Genomic DNA, 23,157 nt, shown 5'->3' with positions numbered 1-23,157 from the left:
TCTTTTAAAGTGGGGAAGAGGAGACCATCTGCTTCCTTGAACTGGAAGCCTAACCTTTTTTCTGTTAGTTGAGGAATCTACAGATAAGATGCTGAGAGAAAGAGCTAACACCTTCCTGCTATAAAAAGGCTCAAAGGGCATCACTGTGTGGAGTTTGAAAGTTTTCCTTTTCTTTATTGGTCTAAGGATCCACTCACTCCCCTTCCCACAAGATACACCTTAAATATTGTAAGTGGCTGCTATTCAGGTTTATGACCTACTGCTTTAAAATGGAAGTGATGTGGCAGAAGACACAACTTCCTTTTGGGGGGGATAAAACTGTTTGCACTAAAGATCATTTTGACTAGTGTATCTGGAAGAAGGTACTGGGAATTTGTTTAAAACATCCCATATTTTCTTTCTTATCAACTTCCCCAATAGAAGAGCAGAATTGCCTCTAGAATCTTACACAGGGACCCACTCTGCCCAGGTTCAGAGTTCCTCAAGAAACCTCTGCAAGTTTGGAGTTTGGTAAATTGGTCTTAGTTTTAACTAAATTTGCATTTTAAAAATCCATTTATTTTCCTTTACTTAAAATACTCATACATAATACCCAAAAAGGGGTGTAGGGAAAAAAAAAACAGCACCATTAATTTATAACAATAAAATAACCCCTTAGATTTCCTTTCAGTCTTTTTTCCAAATACTTTCTGTCATTTTAGATATATAATATTAATTCTCTTGCTTAGGGTAAAATCAACACCCATATTTTCTCCCAGTTTTATTTCTGTTCCATTTTTATATAGTTTTTTGTTTTTTCATTGATTCCAAACCTTCCTAACAACCCAACAATTCTTCATTTCCATGTAGGTCTCATACTCTTTGGTTTTTGTTTATTAATTTGGACTAAAACATTTTGCCTATGTATATACATGAAGAACACAAACTAGATGGTTTAAGAGATTTCCAGGTAAGCTTGTCAAGGAAAATTTCACTTAGATCATAAATGTTTGAAATGAATTCTCTTTCTGGATTGGCAGAGATACTCCACTTTGTCTGCTTGAGTCCCACACCCTTGCCAGGCCCTGGGAGGGACTCTACAAGGACTATGAGTTCCTTATGCCCCTCATGTGTTGAAGGGTTAGCAATAGGCTACCAAGATGTGTCAGATGACATAAAAATCCACCTAACACATCTTCAGCGAACTGCAAGCACAGCCAAACTTCAGGTGCTATTTTTGGTTTTGTCTTATTTATTTGATTCTCAAATATCTGTAGTCTGAGGGATGAAGCTCAGAATGGGTGAGGGAGGCAATGGGAAGAAAAGATGATCACATCCCCCATGATGGCCACAGCAGAGTACAAAGAAGCAATTGGAAGTACAGAAAAATAGTTAAGAGTGCCAGTTTATGGGCCAAGTTGTGTGAAATACTTAAAATGCATATTCCTCTCCTCTAACCCCACCACAGTTTCTATACTCTCATCCCTCTCTTCAGATGAATTCACTGATGCTCTGTCAGGTGCCATCATCACTTGCCCCAAATCCCTCAGCCAGATTGCCTGAACACAGGGGCCCAACCTCCTCAACCCAACAGCATGGCACAGGTACAGGGGGAGCCAGCGGAAGAGACTCACCCCTCTGTGTCTCCCTGACTTTATGCTGGAGCCATGTGACACCCTCCACAGAGATAAAATGCCCACAATCCCAGGGACCCGGGCTCCTTCTCTAACCTCAGCATTCAAGCAAGGAAAATAGGTTTACCCTCAAGGCCACTCCCAAAGTCAAAAAAAGGATCTAAAAAATACCTTCCTCACTTGCCCTGCTCATAATCAGGAATTCCTTTCCCAGGAGTGGCCTGGTTTGGTATGCCCTTCAATAGACGAATGGATTAAAAAAATGTGGCATTTATACACAATGGAGTATTACTCTGCATTAAAAAATGACAAAATCAGGCTGGGGATGTGGCTCAAGCGGTAGCGCGCTCGCCTGGCATGCGTGCGGCCCCGGTTCGATCCTCAGCACCACATACAAACAAAGATGTTGCGCCCGCCGATAACTAAAAAATAAATATTAAAAATTCTCTCTCTCTACCTCTCTCTCTCTCTTTGAAAAAATAAATAAAAATTTAAAAAAAAAAATGACAAAATCATAGAATTTGCAGGGAAATGGATGGCATTAGAGCAGATTATGCTAAGTGAAGCTAGCCAATCCCTAAAAAACAAATGCCAAATGTCTTCTTTGATATAAGGAGAGTAACTAAGAACAGAGTAGGGACGAAGAGCATGAGAAGAAGATTAACATTAAACAGGGATGAGAGGTGGGAGGGAAAGGGAGAGAGAAGGGAAATTGCATGGAAATGGAAGGAGACCCTCAGGGTTATACAAAAGTACATACAAGAGGAAGTGAGGGGAAAGGGAAAAATAATACAAGGGGGAGAAATGAATGACAGTAGAGGGGGTAGAGAGAGAAGAGGGGAGGGGAGGGGAGGGGAGGGGGGATAGTAGAGGATAGGAAAGGTAGCAGAACACGACAGTCACTAGTATGGCAATATGTAAATCAATGGATGTGTAATTGATGTGATTCTGCAATCTGTATATGGGCTAAAAATGGGAGTTCATAACCCACTTGAAGCAAAGTGTGAAAGATGATATATCAAGAACTATGTAATGTTTTGAACAGCCAACAATAAAAAAAAAAAAAAAAGAACAGGGAATAAAATTCTGAGGGCTGTCACCTCTCCCAAGCCTTAGGCCAAAGATGTGACAATGCTGAAGAGCATTCTACTCCATTTCTCTTCCATGCATTCCTTTTATTATTGAGCACCCGCTGCATATAAAATGTGGCAGGAAGAGCCAGGCTTTGGCCGACAGGGATCCCTACAGCTGTGCTAGTACCCATTCATGATAGTGTCTCCAATCTGAGAGCAATGGGAGAAGGTGCAGAAAGGACATCTCAAGGAAGGCATTTGTAGACCCTGAGAGAGAGGCCATACCTGAGTGCCACTGCCTCGCATGATGTCCTCAGGGATGGCGTAGATCTGGTTCTCCATCTCAACCTTCTGGAGCCCATTGTCCGTTACTCTCACACGGAGTACACGGAAGTTGGTCCCTCCAAGATCCAGAGCCAGGAACTCTCCGTGTTCTAAACACAAAGAAGGGGACACTGTCAGTTTGGGGAAGACAAAGTGAAACTGCCTCACAGATACCAATCAAAACTTCAAACCCCGAGTCCCTTCATGGACACTGGCCATCTATAGGTGACTGCATGGCCAAGGGATTTTACTTCTTTTCTACACACAGTTAGATTTGATCTTCTTAATGTTAAGCACTTTTATAATTTCCTTTTACAATTCACATTAACAATGAGGCATTTTCACATCCAACAATAGGGTGCTCAACCCCTCAAGACTGACTCTCCTAAGGGATTTCTGAAGTCCTCATGGAGCATATGGACCCCAGCAAACCCTGTGCCAGGCATCCAGGCCTCAGTTTTGTTTCTATATCCTCAGAATATCCAGCAGGTCTGAACCCTGGACCTGGGCCAAATTGTGACCACGGTACAAAACTGCCTAAAAATGTTTGCACGCCACGATGGCGATCTCTTACAACAGAATGAAAGAGTCACATGATGGAGGAGAATGGAACAACTGTCTATGAACTCAGTGGCCTAGCAAATAAGCCAACCAGGTGCCCCTAGAGGATCTCGGGCTTATTAGAGTGTGAGAGGATGCTGACCCTAGAGTGTGAAAGACATGAGTTAGGCCACCCAGCTGTTCCACTCAACCCCCAGAACTGTGAAGGACTCAGAAAGGAGACAGTAGGTCTCTAAAACTTCCCACAGACACAAATCGGTCAAATCTTCACGTGCACCAGAAAGGCAGAGTTCCTTCCCACCAGGAAACAAGCAGTGCAGACAGGAAACATCCAGATTCTGGATAATAATACAGCCAGCCACAGGGAAGTGGCCCATTGTATGGCACAGAATGAAAATGCTGAAGAGGCGCAGAGCCCAGAGCCAGGGCTGGGAGAGGAGGAGGGCTCACATGCACCCGGCCTCCTCAACCCATAATGGCTCCCAGAGTCTTCTGCTGCCCTACCACACAGCATGGCTTCTGGAAGGATACAGGGTAATTTCCTGGGAAATTCACTAATTGACATATTTGTCAACACGTAGCCTCTTTCCCCAGTGGAAGCCAGCCACTGAAATAAGGTGCAATGGAGGAGGGTTGGGTAGTATTCTTGCTAGATGAAATGAAGGGCTCATTCTGTGCCCAGATCCCCTGAGCACCTTCAGCTCTTTGGCCCTGAGAAAGGCTAAATCTTGCCAACTCCCTGACAACAACACCACAGTCCCTGAGTGCAAAAGGGACATTGGGAGCAGACAAGATGCCCTAGAGATTCCTCAGGATTCACCTGCACACAACCAGCTGTCAGGAGGTATGACACTGGTAGACAGGCTCTTCTGCCCATGTTACCTACATGAGAATCCTGGTGCAATCGCTTTTCATCCAAGACTGGTTTCTGAGCCTCAGCTGCCTCATCTCTAAAATGGGAACAGCATACTTAATGGGATTGTTGTGAAGGGAAAGAATAGATGTTATGCCCCCAGCACTGTGCCAAGAACTTGAGGAATGCTCACTAGGTCCCAGATATGTCCTACCCAGGCTCTCAGAAAACACTGCCCCACACGTACGCTAGAGAGTCTCCGAGGCCCACGATGGCAGGGGAGACTGTAGACATCTGTCCAAGTCACTGGAAGCAGCTCCAGTGACTTCAGCATTCCTCCTGAGGACTAATTTTCCATTCCCTGCTGGCATCTGGAGGCAGCCTCATCACACGCTACAGCTGCCAACTCACTAAAGCAACCACCCGTCTGGGGTGGCTCTGCCCCCTTCATGGCCATGGGCGACTTTTCCAGACACTCCGGTTCTGAGCCTCCCCTGGTAGTGGGACCTCAGCCAGATTCTAGGAAACGCTATGTGGTGGTTGTCATGAAGGATGAAAAGGAAAATCAAAGATGAACTGCCTCATCAGCACTCTGAGGCCCAGGGCACACACGATCCGCTGAATCAGTGACCACGGGGGACGAGGCAGCCAGGGCTGGCCCTGGTTGGTTATCATCCAAGGCCAGCCCAGCTGGATTCACTGCAGGGGCACAGCTCCATCAGGAATGTGGTTTTGCCGTATTTTCTGGTGGGCTAAAGGGAAACCACAAATAATAAAGTACTGTCAAAAATTCTGTTCTAAGAAGGAAATGTCATCCCTTGCTTTCCTCACAACAGGCTCATCTAGAGCAGACATCTTTCCTCATCCTTCCACATTTCTACTCCTCGTGACCCCTCAACAAACACCGTGATCCAAACTATCACAGCCAAGGACTACTTCTGAGCCAGCACAATGACTCCATAAATTCTAAGGTGGGCTCTTCAGGACAGTAGACAGACCCTTCTTCTAGTGCCCATATCCCCACCCATGGTTCAGTGCTGGACCATAGAGACAGCAGACAGACCTTGTGAATTCTAGCTCAGCTGGCGTGTTGCCCTTGTGGCATGGGCACACAGTGTCCCATGTTATGTAGCAATTAATCTTTGCCAATCTGCTAAGTCAAAGTGATATCTGATTTCTTTAAACTTGGTTTCTTTTATTGGTATAAAGTTAACATTTTGAAAGGTTGAATGGAGTTTCTTTTTCTGTGAATTATCTATTCATGACTTGTTTTTGTTTTTTTAAGATAGTCATGATTATATTTAGACTCTTAAAAAAAACTCTTTGTATAGTAAAGAAAACAGCTTTGATGATTATATATTTGCAATTATTTTTCCTAGTTGGATGTTTATCTTTTAATTTGATGCATGCTACTTTCACCCATGCAGAAAGATTTGATTTTTTATATTGTCAAAATATTCATAGTTTGAAGATTTTTAGTGTCCTATCTCTAAAACTTCTGAATAAAGATTGTATTCAGTTACCTCCCTTTCTAGATCTCTCCAATTCCTCTTAAACATGGTCACAACTGTTCTAATGTAAGGAGGCAAGGGATCATCAAAGGTTTGTTTAACAGAGCACTGAGCCACACACCCGCCAGCCTTTTTTTTTTTTTTTTTTTTTTTAAAAAAAGGGTCTCTCTAAGTTGCTTAGGACCTTGCTAAGTAGCTGAAACTGGCCATGAACTTGCAAGCCTCCTGCCTCAGTTTCCCAAGAGACTGGGATTACGGACATGTGCCACAGCGCCCAGCTAAAATTCTTCTATTATGATCTTTTTGAAAAATAAAATCCAGGACCTTATCTTCATTTCTCTTATCCCTAGCACAGAGTTCAGACTTATTCCCATTTAGATGGTTATGCTAAAAAGAAAAAGAAAAGACAGAGGCAGGTGATAGGGAGATTTAGTAGACTGATGGCCCAACGGTGGATGTCTTTAACAGGAGAGAAACTGAAGTAAGCAATGTGCTCTTTCTTTATAAACATCTCACTTATCTTCAACAACCCAGTTAGGCACCCTAATCCCAAGTTGCAAAGGAGAAAACCAGGCTCAGGTCAAGCCATTCCAACCAAGATTCAAATCCAGGACTAGCAAAGGTTTCTGCTGCAATGAGCAAGGAAGCTGCTCATAGGAAAGCTGTAAATCTTCAAATAGGGAATTTTTCACTAACTACAGCAATTTATAAGACCTTGAGGTGACAGCAGGCTCCAAGCTGGCCTGGGTGACAAAGGAAATGATGTTGTGTCTCAGAAGCTGAATTACTTGGTTAAGGTCATTTGGGGGTAAATGAGAGCTCTAGGATTGGAAACCAAGTCCATCTGACTCTAAAGTCTGTGCTTTTCCCTTGCTACCACACCCTCATCTTTCATGGTTTCTGGAAGCTATAAAGTAGCAAGGAAGAAAGCAGACACCCTAAGCTTTTATCAGTAACCACAGCCCATATCCCTGGGTTTATTAGATGGCTATATCCTCCCAGACTGGACCTTCCATATTGAGTGGAGGATGGGGCAAGTGAGGTGGCAGGTACATAGCCATTAGCAAGGGGTGACACACCCTTCTCTACAGTGGAACTCAGAACCTACTGATGCAGGCTTTTTTTTTTCTTTTTGGTAGCCACAAATTGATGCTCTCTCCCATACAATTATATCAAACCATTGTTCCCACCTTGTAGGTCACTTTCCAAGTTCTCTCTGCTGAAGGACTCCCCACTCTGGCAAGAGAAGGGGCACCAAAAGAGGGGTGGGAAGGAAGACACCCAAAGAAATGACACTGGTCTCTAGCTAAGAGGAACTGGAGATAGGAGTGTTTGATGGTGCCACCCTCCATCAAATTGCCCAACGGTAAGAGTTGAAGAGGTGCCCTCTGGCAGGGTTTGTTTGATGACTCATTTCTCATCCTGGACTACAGGCAGCCCACTTTCAGTTCCACTCTTATCAGACACATAAGGTCAGCAAGATAAAGGGGTTTTAATTTCTCCTGGGAACTCACCTGTCTCAGGGGAACCTTGAGGACTGAAATGACATTTGATTAACCACCTGACCATGATGGTCAATGTAACCTTAGTTGATGTGACATAACTAATTCATTTGGTGCCACCACTCCAGCATTGTTAATATTGTGTACTAACAGGTATCTGGTCCCGGCAATGACTGAGTTATATTTTTTCCAACAGGGTCTATTTTCAATCGTTAGGTACTTGCCACTCATTAAAATAGATCACCACCTGTTCCTTTCAGGCACTCAGAGCAGAGTGCCAGTCAGTGCTCTAAGCTCTTGCAAACAGTTTTGGTTTTGTTTTGTATTTTTAAGCAGCAGTGCCCTTTCATCTGAGGCAACTGTGTTAACAAATGGTAGTGCCCTGGTTGATTGAGGCTGGAGCAGAGTCCAGCCCCTCACTCCCCAGCCTCAGGTAATTAAAGATACTTCAGACTGCAGGAGTCTCTTTCTTTCCTTTTATTCTTTTTCCTCATTTTATATATTTATTCTAATTTATTATACATGACAGCAGAACACATTTCAATTCATAGTAAACATATGGAGCACAATTTTTCATTTCTCTGGTTTTTCACAAAGTAGAACCACACCATTTGTGTCTTCATACATGTACCCAATGATGAACAACTCATTCCACCATCTTTCCTACCCCTATGCCCCTCTCCCTCCCCCTCTCTCCCCTTAGCCCTATCCAAAGTTCCTCCATTTCTCCCATGCTCCCTCCACACCCATTATGGATCAACATCAAGAAAAAAATATTATCAAGAGAAAACATTCAGCCTTTGTTTTTTGGGATTGGCTTACTTCACTTAGCATGATATTCTCCAATTCCATCATTTACCTGCAAATGCCATGATTTGATTCCCAGGAGTCCCTTTCACCTAGTGTTCCCAGAGTGCTAGGCATCCATAAAGATGGCAAGGTCTGCCCTTAGTGAAGGTTAAGGGAGGTTAATTAAGATACAGCTCACAGCCAGGTACAGTGGCACACGCATATAATTCCAACGACTGGAGAGGCTAAATAGGAGGATCCCAAGTTTGAGGCCAGCCTCAGCAACATAGTGAGGCCCTAAGCAACCCAGTGAGATGCTGTCTCGAAACAAAAATAAAAAATAAAAAAAGGCTAGGGATGTGGCTCAGTGGTAAATTGTTTCTAGGTTAAATTGCCAGTACCCGCCCTCCCTAAAAAGATACAGCTCACAACAACAACAAAAAAATTTAACTAACAAATAAATATAAAAAAGACACAGCTAACCTCCTATACCCTCACTTCCAATTTTTATTTCTTCTCAGTGCTTCTATCTTTTACGTAGGGCTCTATCCTGTAAGATTTCATTTTGTTAAGTTTGAGACTGGGGTCCACAATCGAAAAATTGGGAAAAAAAATTTCATTTCAAAAAATATTTGAAAAAAATCACTATTTTAATTGACAAAAAGTGAATTTGTAATTGAACCATATCACAAAGTACTTTCCATTCTTGCCATTAGTTATTTAGTCAATGATCATGGGAGACAGCTACTAAAGACTTCTTAGCTGTCTGGTACTACATTAACCCCAGGCCCAGACTCAACAGGGAGAGAGGGAACAAGTATCGAAGGAAGGATTATTTCTGCTGTGACAAGGAAGGTTTCTTGGGAGGCAACACAAGATGGCCAGGATTTAGTGAATATAAAGTTGCTAGACAGAGAAAAGGGGACATGTAGATGCAGTGGCTATGTGTGGAAGTCCATGGCATGCCCACATATCCAGAAGGCAGGACAGTGGATTGGTTTAACTATACAAAATGGCTCTGATTTGTGGCTTCCAGAAAATGGTATTTCCAAAGTGTGTCCTTATGACACAAGGTTTATATAACATGGCTACAAGCATGCAGCTAATGCCATTGCCAATAACTTGGTTCTTCAGCAGGTCAGATTTGCATTTTCACTGGAGTTGGGGATGGTAAGGTAAGGGAGGCTGGCTAGGAGGCTGCCATGACAGTCCAGCTAAGTAGCAACAAAGGCCTGGGTCCCAGGCCATGCAGATGGTCATCTGTCCCATTTGCCAGGATGGAAGGATTTCCTATGACATGGACTTTCAGTGGTGAAACTGGGGGAGTCCCAAGCACACCAGAATGGTTGTACTGCACCAGATCCAACCACACTCTTCCAGCTCTTCCTCTTCACCCAATGCCTAAGCATGCAGCCTTCAACTTTGAGGCAGATCAAAGACACACATCCAGTTCTCTAGTTCCCGAAGTAGCCCCATATTAATTCAATGCCTCCAAAGGAACCTGCCCCTTCCTGCCCTGCATTAGCATTTTCAGTGGTCCTAGGTGAATGCACTGAACATCCTGGATCACCTTCCATGGGATGGCTTTGGTTTGAGGAGACCTTGTTCTTCCCCTGCTCACACACAGCGTGGATTGCTCTAAGAATGTAAGGGCATGGGTTCCAACTGCATGGAGAACTAATAAGTTAAATCTCCAAGTCCTGGGGAGGCAATCCAGCAAGACACAGGTTTTGAGGTGCAATTTCCCATGTACTTGGAACCACCACAGTCACTACAAAATCTGGCAGCCTTTTCTTAAGCTCCAGGATCCTGTTACTCTGTTACAATGCAAAGCCCACCTCTGCTCAACAGCTCAGCAATAAAGTGACCCCATTATCATTAAAGTTATTGTATCCTTGTGCTTAACAGTCAGTAAATGCTGGTGTCTGGTACAATCAATTAAGATGGAAACAGGATCTTCTACGCCTTTGGGTTTAGAAACCATTTTAAGCAACAAGATACTTTTTTTTCCCAAATAAAATCAGCATTCTTAAAAAAAAAAAAAAAAACAGAGCTGCTCCAAATGAAGTCCAACTGAAGGGAGGGAGTTGAAGCATACAAAAAGCACATGGTTAGTAGGTTCAGAAAGCAGAGTCTGTTGCTTTTTCACACTGGAATGTTTCTTACTTTCAAAATATGGGCCAGCCACAGAGAGGTGTTCCATTAGCCCCACAGAGGTGAAATCATCCTTCAAAGGATTAAAACATGATTATGTTTCAATATTGTGCATGCTTTGAGCATGTTAACTTTTTTAGGTAGGAAGATCTAGGTTTGAATCCTGTTTTAACATGTACAGTATTAGCCACATGACTTCAGGTAATTTATTAGAAATCTGATACTCAGATTGCATCAGCTGTTAAAACAAAGGTGGGCAGGATAATATAACCTCCTCTTTAACCAACACCCCAGGACACAGGGACACGGATATCATATATGCACACTCATACAAACACCATCAAAATTCAACACAGTCAAGGCACAATGTGTGACGCAAGTAAATGCCATCTACTATAGGGAGGCTATCGGGGCAATCTTTGATTTATATTATCGGTACTACATAAATCCATTTATTAACTTGCTTGTGTGCTAGCTGTTGATTTAGGCCTTTACTGCATGGCTGTTGATATAATGTGCAGCAACCAAGATAAGGGCTTCTTTCAGGGTTTCACTGGCTTCCATGCAACCGATCACCAGCCCAGTCTCCCTTTATCATATCATGTGCTTTGCATTATATGGCCTGGTATCACTCTCTAATTGTCTCATCTGGGTAAGCTTTATCTCCCCGAAGACAGTTTCCACTCTTCAAAGGCAGGGCACAAGGCAACTTGGCACACCACTGCCTCACAGAAGGCCAAGTCTCACAGAGGTCTTTCTTAATCAAACTGATCAGCTAGACCTGACTTTCCAAAAGAAGAATGAATGCATTGTGCTAGCCACATGGGCAACACATACACATAAAATGTGCCACTAGAGTTGTGCTTAAGGACCCAGGCACTGGCATCCAGCTGGCTGAACTAAAATCCCAACCCTACCACCTGCTTGTTTTATGACTTTGGGCAAGTTGGCTGCTCTTTCTAAATCTAGTTTCTTTTTCTACAGAATGAAGTTCAGAGGACCTACCAAGAATTCACGCGTGCTGCCAGGCACAGTGGCACACGCCTGTAAATCCCAGCGGCTAGGGAAGCTAAGGCAGGAGGATCCAGGGTTCAAAGTAAAAGGAAGGTGATACTCAGTGAGACCTTATCTAGTAAAATACCAAAAGGGGCTGGGGATGTGGCTCAGTGGTCGAGTATCCCTGAGTTCAATCCGTGGTACCAAAAAAAGAAAATAGAATTCATGCATGCTTAGCACAATTTCTGGCATTTTAATACATCTACAATTTTTATCATCATTACCACCACCAATACCACCATTACCTACTCTCTAGGGAGTTAAGCCTGTGTAAGGTGGAGATACACTCACCTGTGAACGTAAATCACAGTTCAGGGGAGGGCAGAAATATTGATGGATCAATTTGAAACTGACTTGCCCTCGATCTACCTGATAAGGCAGTTATATCTTAACACACTAGCCAAGACAAAGAGGCAAGAAACACAGAACAAAGATACTGTATTTCAAAATTAGAATGTGACTGGAAAGTTTATAGCTTTTCAATGGATTGTACTTAATTTTTGTTTTTATTTGTTTTGTTTGGGGATTGAACCCAGGGGCATTTTACTACTAAGCTATATTCCCAGTCTTTTTTTTTTTTTTTTTTTAGACAGGGTCTCATCAAGTTGCTGAGGCTGGCCTCAAATATACAATTCTTCTGCCTCAGCCTCCCAAGTTGCTGCACTTACAGGTGTGTGTCTGTACTTTAAGATTACAAAGTCAATCCATTGATGATTTATTTTAAAAGATAATCTGATTTGTCCCAGAACCTGAACCTGAACTTTTGTTCAGCAACATGAGCCAACAGAAACTACAAATCTTCTGGCCAGGGGGTACCTACCTCACTCCAAATTCTAACTCTGTCACTAACTGGTCACAGGTGACCGTGGCAATCATCAATCCTCTTTTAGACTCACTTGCCTTATTTTTAAAGTGGGAATTTCTCTTTTGTAAGGTTTTTATGAAAAGTAAAATAAATTTATGCAGACAGTTTAGTATAGACATTACGTACGCTCATTAAATAGTGCCAATTATTCCTGCATTTCCTCTTAATATGGAATTCTTCTCTGAAAAACCGACCCTTTTAATGTGTGTGTGGCAGGACCCTGACAGTACTGTGAGTAGGACTGGTGTTGCAATCCTCTGCTCAGTGATGGCATAGATTAGGGCTGCCTGCAGAGAGTTCAGGATGGTGTCATCCCTGACAGACACAAACAATGCTTCCTTTACCTAATTCTTCACTGCAAAAGTCAAGGGACACAGACAAAAAAATATTGGTGAGGATATGAGGCATGCAGAACTCTTTCCACTTTGTAAGTGGAAGTATAATACTGTTCAACAATTTAGGGGAAAGGTCTGGCAGTTTTAAAAATTGAAGCATATACCACACCAAACTATGACCCAGTAATTCCATTCCCAGTTGTTTTACCCAAGAAAAATGAAACTTGTGCCCACGAAAGAGCTTGTGCAAGAATGTTCATGTTAGCTTTACTCTTAATACCCCAAAACTGGAAACTTCCTAAGCATCCACCGATATTCATGTCATATATGACTCCAATCAGATCATGGAATCAACAACCAAAAGGAACAAACTACTGACAGAAACAACATGAATAAATTTCAGATTATGATGCATAAAAGACTTGAATAAAAAACAAATACTGTATGAATCTACTTATGTGAAGTTCTGAAACAGGCAAAGCTAATATGCGTGGAAAATATTAAAATATGCTGGCCTCTGGGTTGTCAAGGACAGGAACTGACTGGAAAGTGGCATGAGGGAACTTTCTGTGGTGTATTGATAAGGATTGTATTAAACAGGTGTACGTATTTTTGTCAATTCATCAAATGATACATTCAAGATTTGTCATTTCATTGCATGTAGATCTTACCCCAAAAGAATATTGAACTCTATAGACATGCTCAATTTTTAGAGTTGAACTGAACAGATTTTGGCAATTTATTTTGCAATGCTTAAATAAGATGGACTGATAGATGGAAGGAAAAAGAGGTATAATAAGGCAAATCTAGTAAATATTAATGCTCACTATGGAATACTTTGAACTTTTTAAAACTGGGGGGGGAAAACAAGAACTTTTTAAAATTATTTTATTTTTTTAATTATTAATTTAAGTGTAGAAACTCATGGGGTACCATGTTATAATTTGATACAATGTGTAATGACCAAATCAGGGTAGTTAAGATTTCTATCTCCTTAACATTTTTAATGTTTAATTAACACATAATAATTGCATATAACCTGGCTGACATTGAATTCAATCACCTGAGTAAGATATTCTTGGACTTGTTTATATCCATCATAATATAGTTATCTGTGTTAACTATACATCTTAACACACATAGTCCACTCAGTTGATGAAGCAAAGGTACTTGATAATAGTCTTTGAACATCTCCACCACAGCAGGGTTTGGGGTCTGCTGACATGCCCTGCCTTCTCACAGAGAACCCATAAAACATGACTTGGAGGTTCATTTTCCTTCAGTGTAATGGAGGTACCCATCAAAAGTGGATGCCCTGAAACTTCCTACGGTCTCTCCCAGATTTTCTACCTGGACTTACTGCCAGTCTAGAACAAGACTGGGCCAGGGATCATTTAAGGCAGACGCTTTTGAACTTCTAATTGAAAAACACCTAGTAGATTCTGGCTAGCAACTTAAAAAAAAAAAAAAAGTAAAGTAATAGATCTAACTGCATCACACTTGAGAGTAAACATTGGTCCCTGAATCTTGTGATATTTTGGATAAACATTTATGCATTTGTGTTTCCTGCTGTGAGGATATGGTCCAGAAAAGTCAGAAAGCTAGTGATTTAAGGATTAGGTCATTCTAGATGAGAGGTTTAGATTCAAGGTTTAATTCCATGGATTAGAAAAGTAATGCTGGAAACCAATGGGCTGAGAACCAAAGGCTCTGATAAAGGTGGTACTGAATAGACACCACTGGAGCAAAGGTCTCGAGCCTTCTATGGGAGAAACACCTTATCACCAGTCGCCAACAACAGGAGGCCAGACCTTGGCCAGGAAGCAGGTGCAGAAGTGCAGCCCCCAAGGCTGCGCATGACCACACTGTCTGCCCACAAGTGTGCCCTTGGTCTTTCCTCTCAGCATTTTATTGTGATACCAAAAAAAAAAGAGAGAGAGAGAGAGAGAAATCTTTATTTTTAGTAGTCTCTGTCAATTTAGGAATCCTCAACCTTCACTGCCACATTCCATCACTCACTCCCCAAATGACAAAACATAAACTTGAAAGCCTTGATATTGACCACTCTAAATTATTTCATTCCTTCACCTCCCCCTCCCCAGTTCCATTTTCTTCTCCAGAAAAAAAACCCAGTTGGTTACATGGTGCACATGTTCCAGTTTATATCCTATTAACTTCAGGATGTGTATAGGTATGGATCCACAAGTCATGTATAGCATTGCTTTGAGGGATTCTTTTTAAATTTACATTCAACATTAACTTTGCACATAGGAGATACATATATTTCCACAATTTTTCACTCACTCATTACTTTTAAAATTTTTTGTAAGGTACTACAACCCAGGGGCTTTCTACCATGGAGCTACATCCCCAGTCCTTTTATTTTTTGTTTTGAGACAGTTGCCCTGCCTGGCCTCAAACTTGCCACCTTCCTGCTTCAGTCTCCAGTGTTGCTGGAATTACAGGTGTTTGCCACACGCTGGGCTCTTTTATTATTTTTCAATGTCTCCATATTCACACGTGCTCATTCCTATGCTGAACAGTATCCTATCACATGAATATACCACAAACTGTTTCCAATATGCTGTCCTTATAAGCAACACTGCTATGAACATTATTGGACATGTCTCCTTGGATTCATACAGGAATGAATCATATGAGAGTTTATTCAGAGTATATGGTTGGAAATGGAATTGCTGAGATGTGAGATATCATATACATGGCTTGCCCCATAATCTGTTCTTCCCAACAAATGGCTAAACCACCAGCCCCAACCTCATTTCAAAAAATTTTAGTTTGGCACTAGCTACGTGCTGCAGTTCCAAGTGCACAGGCCAGGCCCATGTGCACAAAGACACAATACATCAAATGTTGTCTTGATACCTCAACTTTAGCACATTTGGGTTTGATTCCTGGCTGAGCCTCTCATTAGCTGTGTGATCTTTGGCAAGTTATTTGACCATCCAATCTCAATTCTTCATCTAAGATAGGCTGATAAAATTTGCACCTTTTAAGGTTTTGTGAAATGCAAATGAGTTCACACATGTAGGCGCTTAGGAAAGTCCTAATCCCATAATATATATCTGGACAATATTTAGGGTACTTATTTGATACTACTGCTGGGTAAATAAAACCGTCCTTCAAGAGCCAGTAAATTTATCAGAATGTCAAATAGGAATAATAGAAATGGGTGTGGTTTCCAGTCCAAGAGAGATAGGTTCATTAAATGTGCCAATCTAGAGGGCACTGGAGGGAGAACTCCTGAGGTCTGCCACCTCCAGGGACTCTTTGAAGGGCTGAGACACACACACTCAGAACAACCCTGAACAAGGTCACACATCAGCGCTGGGTCCAGACTGGATCCTGAGGCTTCAGCAAACATAGACTTATTTTAGGAAATGTAAAGTCTTGTTAGACAAACAAGGTCCCTAAAGACTCTCAGGATGGTGGGCCTTAAGGACACAAATATGATGCAAACAGGCATGTGGTACATGAATAAGCTGTAACCCATGCCTCCCTGCAGCCCGTAGCCCCCAGCTCTGTGACTCCCCTGCAGTACCTCACCAGAGACCAGCTGACATCTTGGAGTCCTCTCCTCCCTTCCAGTTCTTGGACTTGGGCTTCCTGGTTTTCCCACTGCCCTGGCAACTGCTCCTTGGGCTCTTTCCCCTGTCCTCTAGATGTGAGGAGCTTCCCCTGGCCCCCCACACTCATGGGCCTCACAGATGCTTCATTTCTGACATGGGATGCTATCATGAGGACTGAATAAAACAAGTAGTATGGAAGCTCTTACAGCTCATTATAACCTCTTCTCTAAGGATGCTGCCATCCAGGCAGCTGTGCTCAACCTCCTGACATTCCCTTTGAATCTTCTCTGCCCAACACAACATGCCAGGGCCATTTCTGTATCTCCCATCTGGACCCCTCCACTCCCGCTCTGTTCCACAATTACTGTTGATGATATAACATCACCAAGACAGTTCTGCTCACAGTCCTTCTATTGACTCCCCAGTGCCTACGAGGAAAGACTGGACGTTTGAGGCTTGCATGCAAGGCCTTCTGAGATCTAGTCCTTATCCACCTTTCTAGTTTCAACCTCCACCCATATGATAAAATCTCTTGCTGGGTGGCACACCATGAAACAGGGATTCTGTATCCAATTAGGGAATTAAAGAAAGCGTAACAGGTTCTTATTGCAATAGAACTTCAGAACCTTTGATACCTCATGCACACTGTGGTTCTTCACATTTTCCCCAAGTTTATTCAGACTTCTAGTATTTTTTTCATAAAGCTCAAAAAATAATCTAGGATGAGCCAGACATGGTGGCACAAGCCTGTAATTCCAGTGACTTGGGAGGCTGGGGCAGGAGGATCAAGAGTTCAAGGTCACCATCAGCAACTTAGAGAGACCCTGTTTAAAAACTAAAAAAGTAAAAAGGCTGGGGATGTAGCTCAGTGCCCATGAGTTCAATCCTCAGGACAAAGAAAGACAAAAAAAACAGGCAAGGTGTCATGTGCCCACAGTTCCAGCTACTTGGGAGACAAAGGCAGGAGGATCACTAGATCCTAGGAATTTGAACCAGCAACACTGTGACACCCCAAACTAAAAAAAAAAAAAAAAGAAAGAAAGAAAAGAAAATGAAAGAATCTAGGACGATCTGAACTACACTGTCTCTCTAGCATGCCTAAAGAATGTGCTGGCTATGTGCACACAGGTGGGCCAGAGAGCAGCTGCCAGAGCCCATGGCTGTGACCATCACAGTATGCTTGTTGTGGCTCATCACCACCACTGTGAGCAATCTGTGTGGGACTGTAAAATCCCAAACAGCCAAGAAGACTTTCTCAGCACATGATGGAAAACAAACGGCTGTCAGAGAGTCCAGGTAGCATTGACAAAGAGGTGTTTCAACCTCGCCTGCCCAGACTGCCAGCTTTCCCAGCTTTCCTGCCTAGCCCATTCCCCAGCCTTCCATTTCATTAAGATTGGCTTCTGAAGCTTAAAACCAAAGAACCTTTGGGTCCCTAAGTAATGACAACCAAACTGCTCAGGGCTACCACCCCCCAGCTGCAGTACCTGTCCCATCTGGGGTGGACCTCACAAAAGTTGGCAGCATTTTCACTGAAGCAGTGGGGTGGGTGGTGGCTCCAAGCCCTTTTTCCATCTCCTTGCGGAACCGCTTAGAAATCTCCAAAAGGGTTTCATCGGAGAGACGCATGTGGTAGAGATACTGCTCAACCTGAAAGAGAAAACAGGAATAAAGACCTAGGGATTAAATACATACATAAATATATTAAATATATATAGTTACATATATAAATATAATATTAGGTTCATCTAATAGAATATAACACATCCCTTCAAAAGAATAAAATCGGTCATTCATAAAACGTGATTATTAAAGACTACTAATGGGAATCAAATTATCAAGATTATCTTTTTTAAACTGAAAAATTAAAATAATGAAAATAGATTTAATTTTATTTCTAGAGAATATTTAAGACCTGGGGAAAGGACAACTGGGGAAGAGAGAAGTTAGTTCTTTTCAGACAGGTTGAATTAAAATACCTGACAACTAAAATTCATTACTGACCCTCCTCTATTCCCCACATACCTCACACGGCCAGTCATGTCAATCCCATTGTCCTTCACCTTAGGCCAAGCGCCTCTTACCTGGGCTCACACAATCTCATATATCTTCCATCTGTTTTTCAACCCCCAAGCCAGACTCTGCTGTTCTCTTGCTTAAAAATCTATCCACGGCTTCCCATTGGAACCAAACCAGAAAACCTTCCAAGTTTCTAGGTGACCTGGCCTCTGCCCAGCTCCTGATCTTATGGTATGTCTCCGTACCCTTGAGCAGCCTCTATCCCTAGTTCAGTTCCCAGCCTGCCCTTTTCCTGCCCCGGGGTCCATGCACACAGACCCTGACATCTCCCATCAACCCTTCAGGCCTCTCTCCACAGACTTCTCTTCTTCTCTTCCTGAATATAATAGTTGGGACTCCCTGAAACTTTAAAGACTCTAGCTTTCCCCAACACCATCCACAATTTGGAAATGATTGTCTACAGCTGCTCCTGGACTTAGGGTGAGGTTACATCCTGAGAAACGCATCCTATACTGAAAAATGTCTTAAGTTGAAAATGTATTTAAGCCCTAATCTACTGAACATTATAGCTTAGCCGCTCTACATTGTAGAATATCAGTCATTCACCCTTGCAAGCACATGGCTAACTGGGAGCCATGGCTAACTGGCACTGCCCAGCATGAAGAAAGACTATCATACTACTACCATTATCCTGGGCCAAGATCAAGATTCAAAATTCAAAGTGAACATGTATCACTTTCCCATTATCATAAAGTCCAAAAATTATTGGTGGAACCATAGTGAGCCGGGGGGCATCTATATTAGTGGCTAGACCATAAGGCTAAAAGACTGATGTTTCTTTGTTCAGGCTCATATCTCTGGAGTAGTAGAGTGCCTGACACATAATAGGGGCTCTGTATAAATCACACCTCTCTTATGCTCGGAGGTGGAAACAACCCTCCCTAATTATTTCACTGATCTTGTTTTCCACAATAAATGTATACAAACTTTTCCAGACAACACCAGAAGGAGAGGCCTCCTCTCAGACAGTTTGAGAGTATCCCTCTCAGACAGTTTCCTTCTTGGAAGTTCTCTGCCTTGGCCATGGATATTCCCAGTTTTGTAGGAAGAGGGCTGACAGAGACCCATCCAAGGAGATGCATGAGTTTCCATATAGCCAGGACCCAGCTGTGACCTGAAGGTATGAGTACATGGTCCTCCTGTTCTCATCAGCCAACTGAGGGACTAGAAGGGATACCACATCCTTCACCAGCTCTGAAACTCACAGATTTCCAAGGGAAAAGGTTGGCTGATGTCCACTACCAATGTTACCCGCCATGAGAAACATGTAAATGATTATCTGTCCTTTGCCCTGGCCCAACTTTAATGAAGGAGTAAAATTAACTTTCTCAGCCAAATATGGTCATTAATATTATTATAGCTTTTTATATTCTCCATCATTTTTTGTTGGCCCTGCTTGATATTTTTTTTTTTTTTTCAACTGAACTTGCAACCTAGGATTTCCAGAGGAACAGTACAAGGTACTTAATCCTTTCATGGAAAACCCAGTGTCCTTCTTTGTGACAAAAGAGAAAGAGAGAGAGTCCCCTTACATCTTCTCCCTTCCAAGCCCTATTCTAACTTCCTACAGGGGTTGGACTGTCCCTTCTCTTTGGGACTGTTTCTGGCCCTGTAGAATGAGATGGGCCGTCAGATCACTTCAGAGATCCTGACCAGTAATGACTTCTTATCAATCTTCCAAGATTCTAAAAGTGGAAAGACCAGAGTCTGGGGTAAAATGTTGAAAGCAGCCGTGAGCAGGATAAAGGAGAGCCCGTGATGCATCACCCACCCTCACCCCCTTCCACAGTGCCAGTGTTCCAAACCCAAGGAATGGACACACACAATCCTCAAATGGGCTGGAGAAGGACGAAATAGGAGCAGACAATGGTGACAAGGCAATTTCTTCCCACTAAGTCGGCCCTCAGCCGCTTCTCCACTCCTTCCCCCAGCCTACAAAAAGATCAGTCTTATCAGTTGGGTTTAGAATTGCACAATGAGAATTTCCCAGAATTCCCCCGTTGCCATATAGATTAAAAAAACTGTCTCAGACTATTTAATAAGTCCATTGGTTAAATCAGAGAAAACCCAACTGTCCATTCTGTTCCATTTCAGGGTCCTAGCTCCTCACTTGCCTCATGTCCACTGCTTCAGCCTCCCAGCTTGGCACCCCACCTCCCAGGCCCAGGCCAGGTCACTGACCTCCTGCTTCCTAACCACTAGGGTGCACAAATGCACAAAGTTTAGGGCAACCCAGACCAGAGGCCAGTACCAGGCCATATCCAGGGACAGTGTTGAGCTGCCCTCATGGACAACAGTAATAACAGCAAGCCCTCCCCCATAGTGCCAGCGAGTGAGTTCTTGTTGTCAAAGCTTGGCAACCATTAACTCATTAACCCTCACAAGAACCCTTGGAGGTGGGTACTGTTATTACCTCCATTCCACAGAGAGGTGAAAGCAATGTGCCCTAAGTCACATAGATAAAAGGGGCCAGGATGGAGCAGGGACTATATGGAGCAGTCTAGCTGGCCTATGCTCTTATCTACTCTGCTAGATGACTGCCCTTCTCCTACTAGACTACAGCAGGTCTACACAGGCCTAACTAATAGCACTGTAGTGAACTCAGGCTGGCCACACCCATTAAAAGGCAATCTTTTGGCTGGATGCAGTGGCACATGCCTGTAATCCCAGCAGCTCTCGAGGCTGAGGCAGGAGGATCATAAGTTCAAAATCAGTCTCAGCAACTTAGCAAGGCCCTAAGCAACCAACTTAGTGAAACCCTGTCTCAAAAAAAAAAAAAAAAAAAAAATTAAAGGGCTAGATATGTGGCTCAGTGATTGATTAAGCACCTAAGCACCCCTGGGTTAAATTCCTGGTACTAAAACCACTTTCTATTCTAGTGATTCCCAAAAAACAGAGATCAAGAGCAAATAGCACAGCGTATGGCCTACAGGGCTAATCTGGCAGGTCAGGGACAGCAGATATGTCTAGGGACATTTTCATAAGAATGACACATGACAAAGCTAGAGATTCCATCTTACTATTTTCCCAAGGAGAGGAAAGCCCAGAAGTTTCACTGAGGCCCCTTACCCACCTCCTCCACAGATGGCTCTGTGCTGTCCAGAGGGGGTAGGAGAATCCATGGGGAAGAGCTGATCCTGTACTGCCTTAAAAGGTCCTAATACCACTTCCTAAAGTGCAAGGTCATGTCCACAAAATGGCAAATTCACAGCAGCCGTTCTTAGTTTACCTTTGATGTTGAAACTGCTACAAGACTTTTGGGAAATCCAGTCAGATACTTCTCATCCTTAACACCCAAAGATCAAGTTAAGCAGTTACCCCTTACTCAAGACATATCATCCTTTGCCCAATAGATTAGAATCATCTTTCCGTGTCCAAAGACAGATGAAAATCATGATGACAAGGATGTTTGTTAGCAGTAGCTAAACATTTATCAAACATTTCTTACTTGTCAGCAGCCAACCTAACACTCTACTGACTTGATTGATCTCCATTGTCTTTTTGTAGAACTTCTATAATCCTGTTTTTAAGGGCATTTGGATGGTGAGAGGAAGAGCTGGGGTTCAGGTCTGCATATCCACCTCCAAGCCCCAGGACCACCATGTTTGCCTGTCCTACCCACTGCCCTTTGATTTCTTGGATGACTCCAGGACCTTGGTTTCTTCTCCATCATATGAGAAGATTAAGAGAAAGGATGTGGAACAGATATAAGATGAAAGTCCTACATCTTGACTCAAACGTCCTCTCTTTCACTTTGGAGCTCTTGGAACTCAGGAGTAGATGGCACCTGAGCATGATGATGTGTCCACCCAGTTTATTAGGGCCACAAGGAAGAGATGATTAGTTACCTAATGTCATAGCTTCCAAAACACAGCAGTGGAGCCCACACAGGGGGCACTGCTGTGTGCGGTGAACAGTGGCTGAAGAATCAGAAGTCAGAAACAAGACACAGCCTCCACACAAGGAATGGTTTTCCTGGGTTGGGAGAGAAGTGAATGCAGTTTTCAGAATCCTGCCATCTTTCTCCCGGAGTGAGCCAGAGAAGGCCCAAAGCCAGGGGAGAAAGCCACGTAGGAGTTGCCATATGTACACCGGCAACGGGTCAACAGCTAAACAGTATCCACTCTTAGAAAGGAAGGCCCTTGGGTTAAATAGTTCAAAATCCTAGTGAACACAGCATCTGAGTTTGTGGACTTCCTGTCTCACACCAATAGACATCTATCTGGCCCATATTTGAATGCTTCCAAGCATAGAGGCTCACACTTCTTTAAGTTCCATTGTTGGTCAGAATCAGAAAGCTTTTCCTCAATCAGAGATAAATCTGCTTTCTGATAACTTTTATTCTCCATTCTGCCACTTGTGATGAGTTCCCAAACTTGACTGCTCATCAGAAATCAAACAAGGAACTTGTTAAAAGCATTAAAAGTTCCAAACATCCATTCCAGACTAACTAAATGGATACTTCTAGGGTTGGTGGCTCAAACATCCTCCCATGTCCTGGGCAGGTTTCTACCATGCCAATGATGTGATAATGACTGGCCAACACTGTTTCATCAACACTATTTATAAAAATCATTTTTACCACTTTTCTGCCTGGGGTCTCTAAAAGCCAGTAGTTAAGACACTGACTGGGCCAAGTGTGTGCCTCTGAAATAATCCTGTGTTGATCCAGGGTGCTGGGAGTTGGAAAGACAAACCCTGCACTTGCTGGGAAAAGATTAAGTTGTTGGAAACTATCAAATCATTCTGGCCAAGCCTCATTTTGTAGCTGGTGGTGGTAAAGCAAGGACTTTGGCAACAGAAAAACCAGTGTGCAAATCCTAGCTGTAACACCAGTACAGGTGTGAGACATTGG

The 23,157-nt window shown here is 42.9% G+C and overlaps 1 protein-coding gene across 4 annotated transcripts in view; it reads right to left on the bottom strand.

Annotated features, from left to right (window-relative positions):
* The window catches only part of Hk2 (hexokinase 2), a 60,882-nt gene that overhangs the window by 23,161 nt on the left and 14,564 nt on the right, over window positions 1-23,157 (bottom strand). For all 4 annotated transcript variants that reach the window (XM_015499854.2, XM_048787422.1, XM_048787423.1 and 1 more), the window contains exons 2-3: window positions 17,711-17,873; window positions 2,972-3,120 (exon numbers count right to left, since the gene is read on the bottom strand). In XM_015499854.2, the coding sequence (XP_015355340.1) occupies window positions 2,972-3,120; window positions 17,711-17,873 (312 nt within the window). The remainder of the gene's footprint in view (window positions 1-2,971; window positions 3,121-17,710; window positions 17,874-23,157) is intronic.

The sequence above is a fragment of the Marmota marmota genome, unplaced genomic scaffold (genome assembly GCF_001458135.2).
Source record: "Marmota marmota marmota unplaced genomic scaffold, marMar, whole genome shotgun sequence".
Taxonomy (NCBI): domain Eukaryota; kingdom Metazoa; phylum Chordata; class Mammalia; order Rodentia; family Sciuridae; genus Marmota; species Marmota marmota.
Note: the sequence above shows the minus strand (reverse complement) of the source record. Positions and strands in the feature narration are given on the sequence as shown.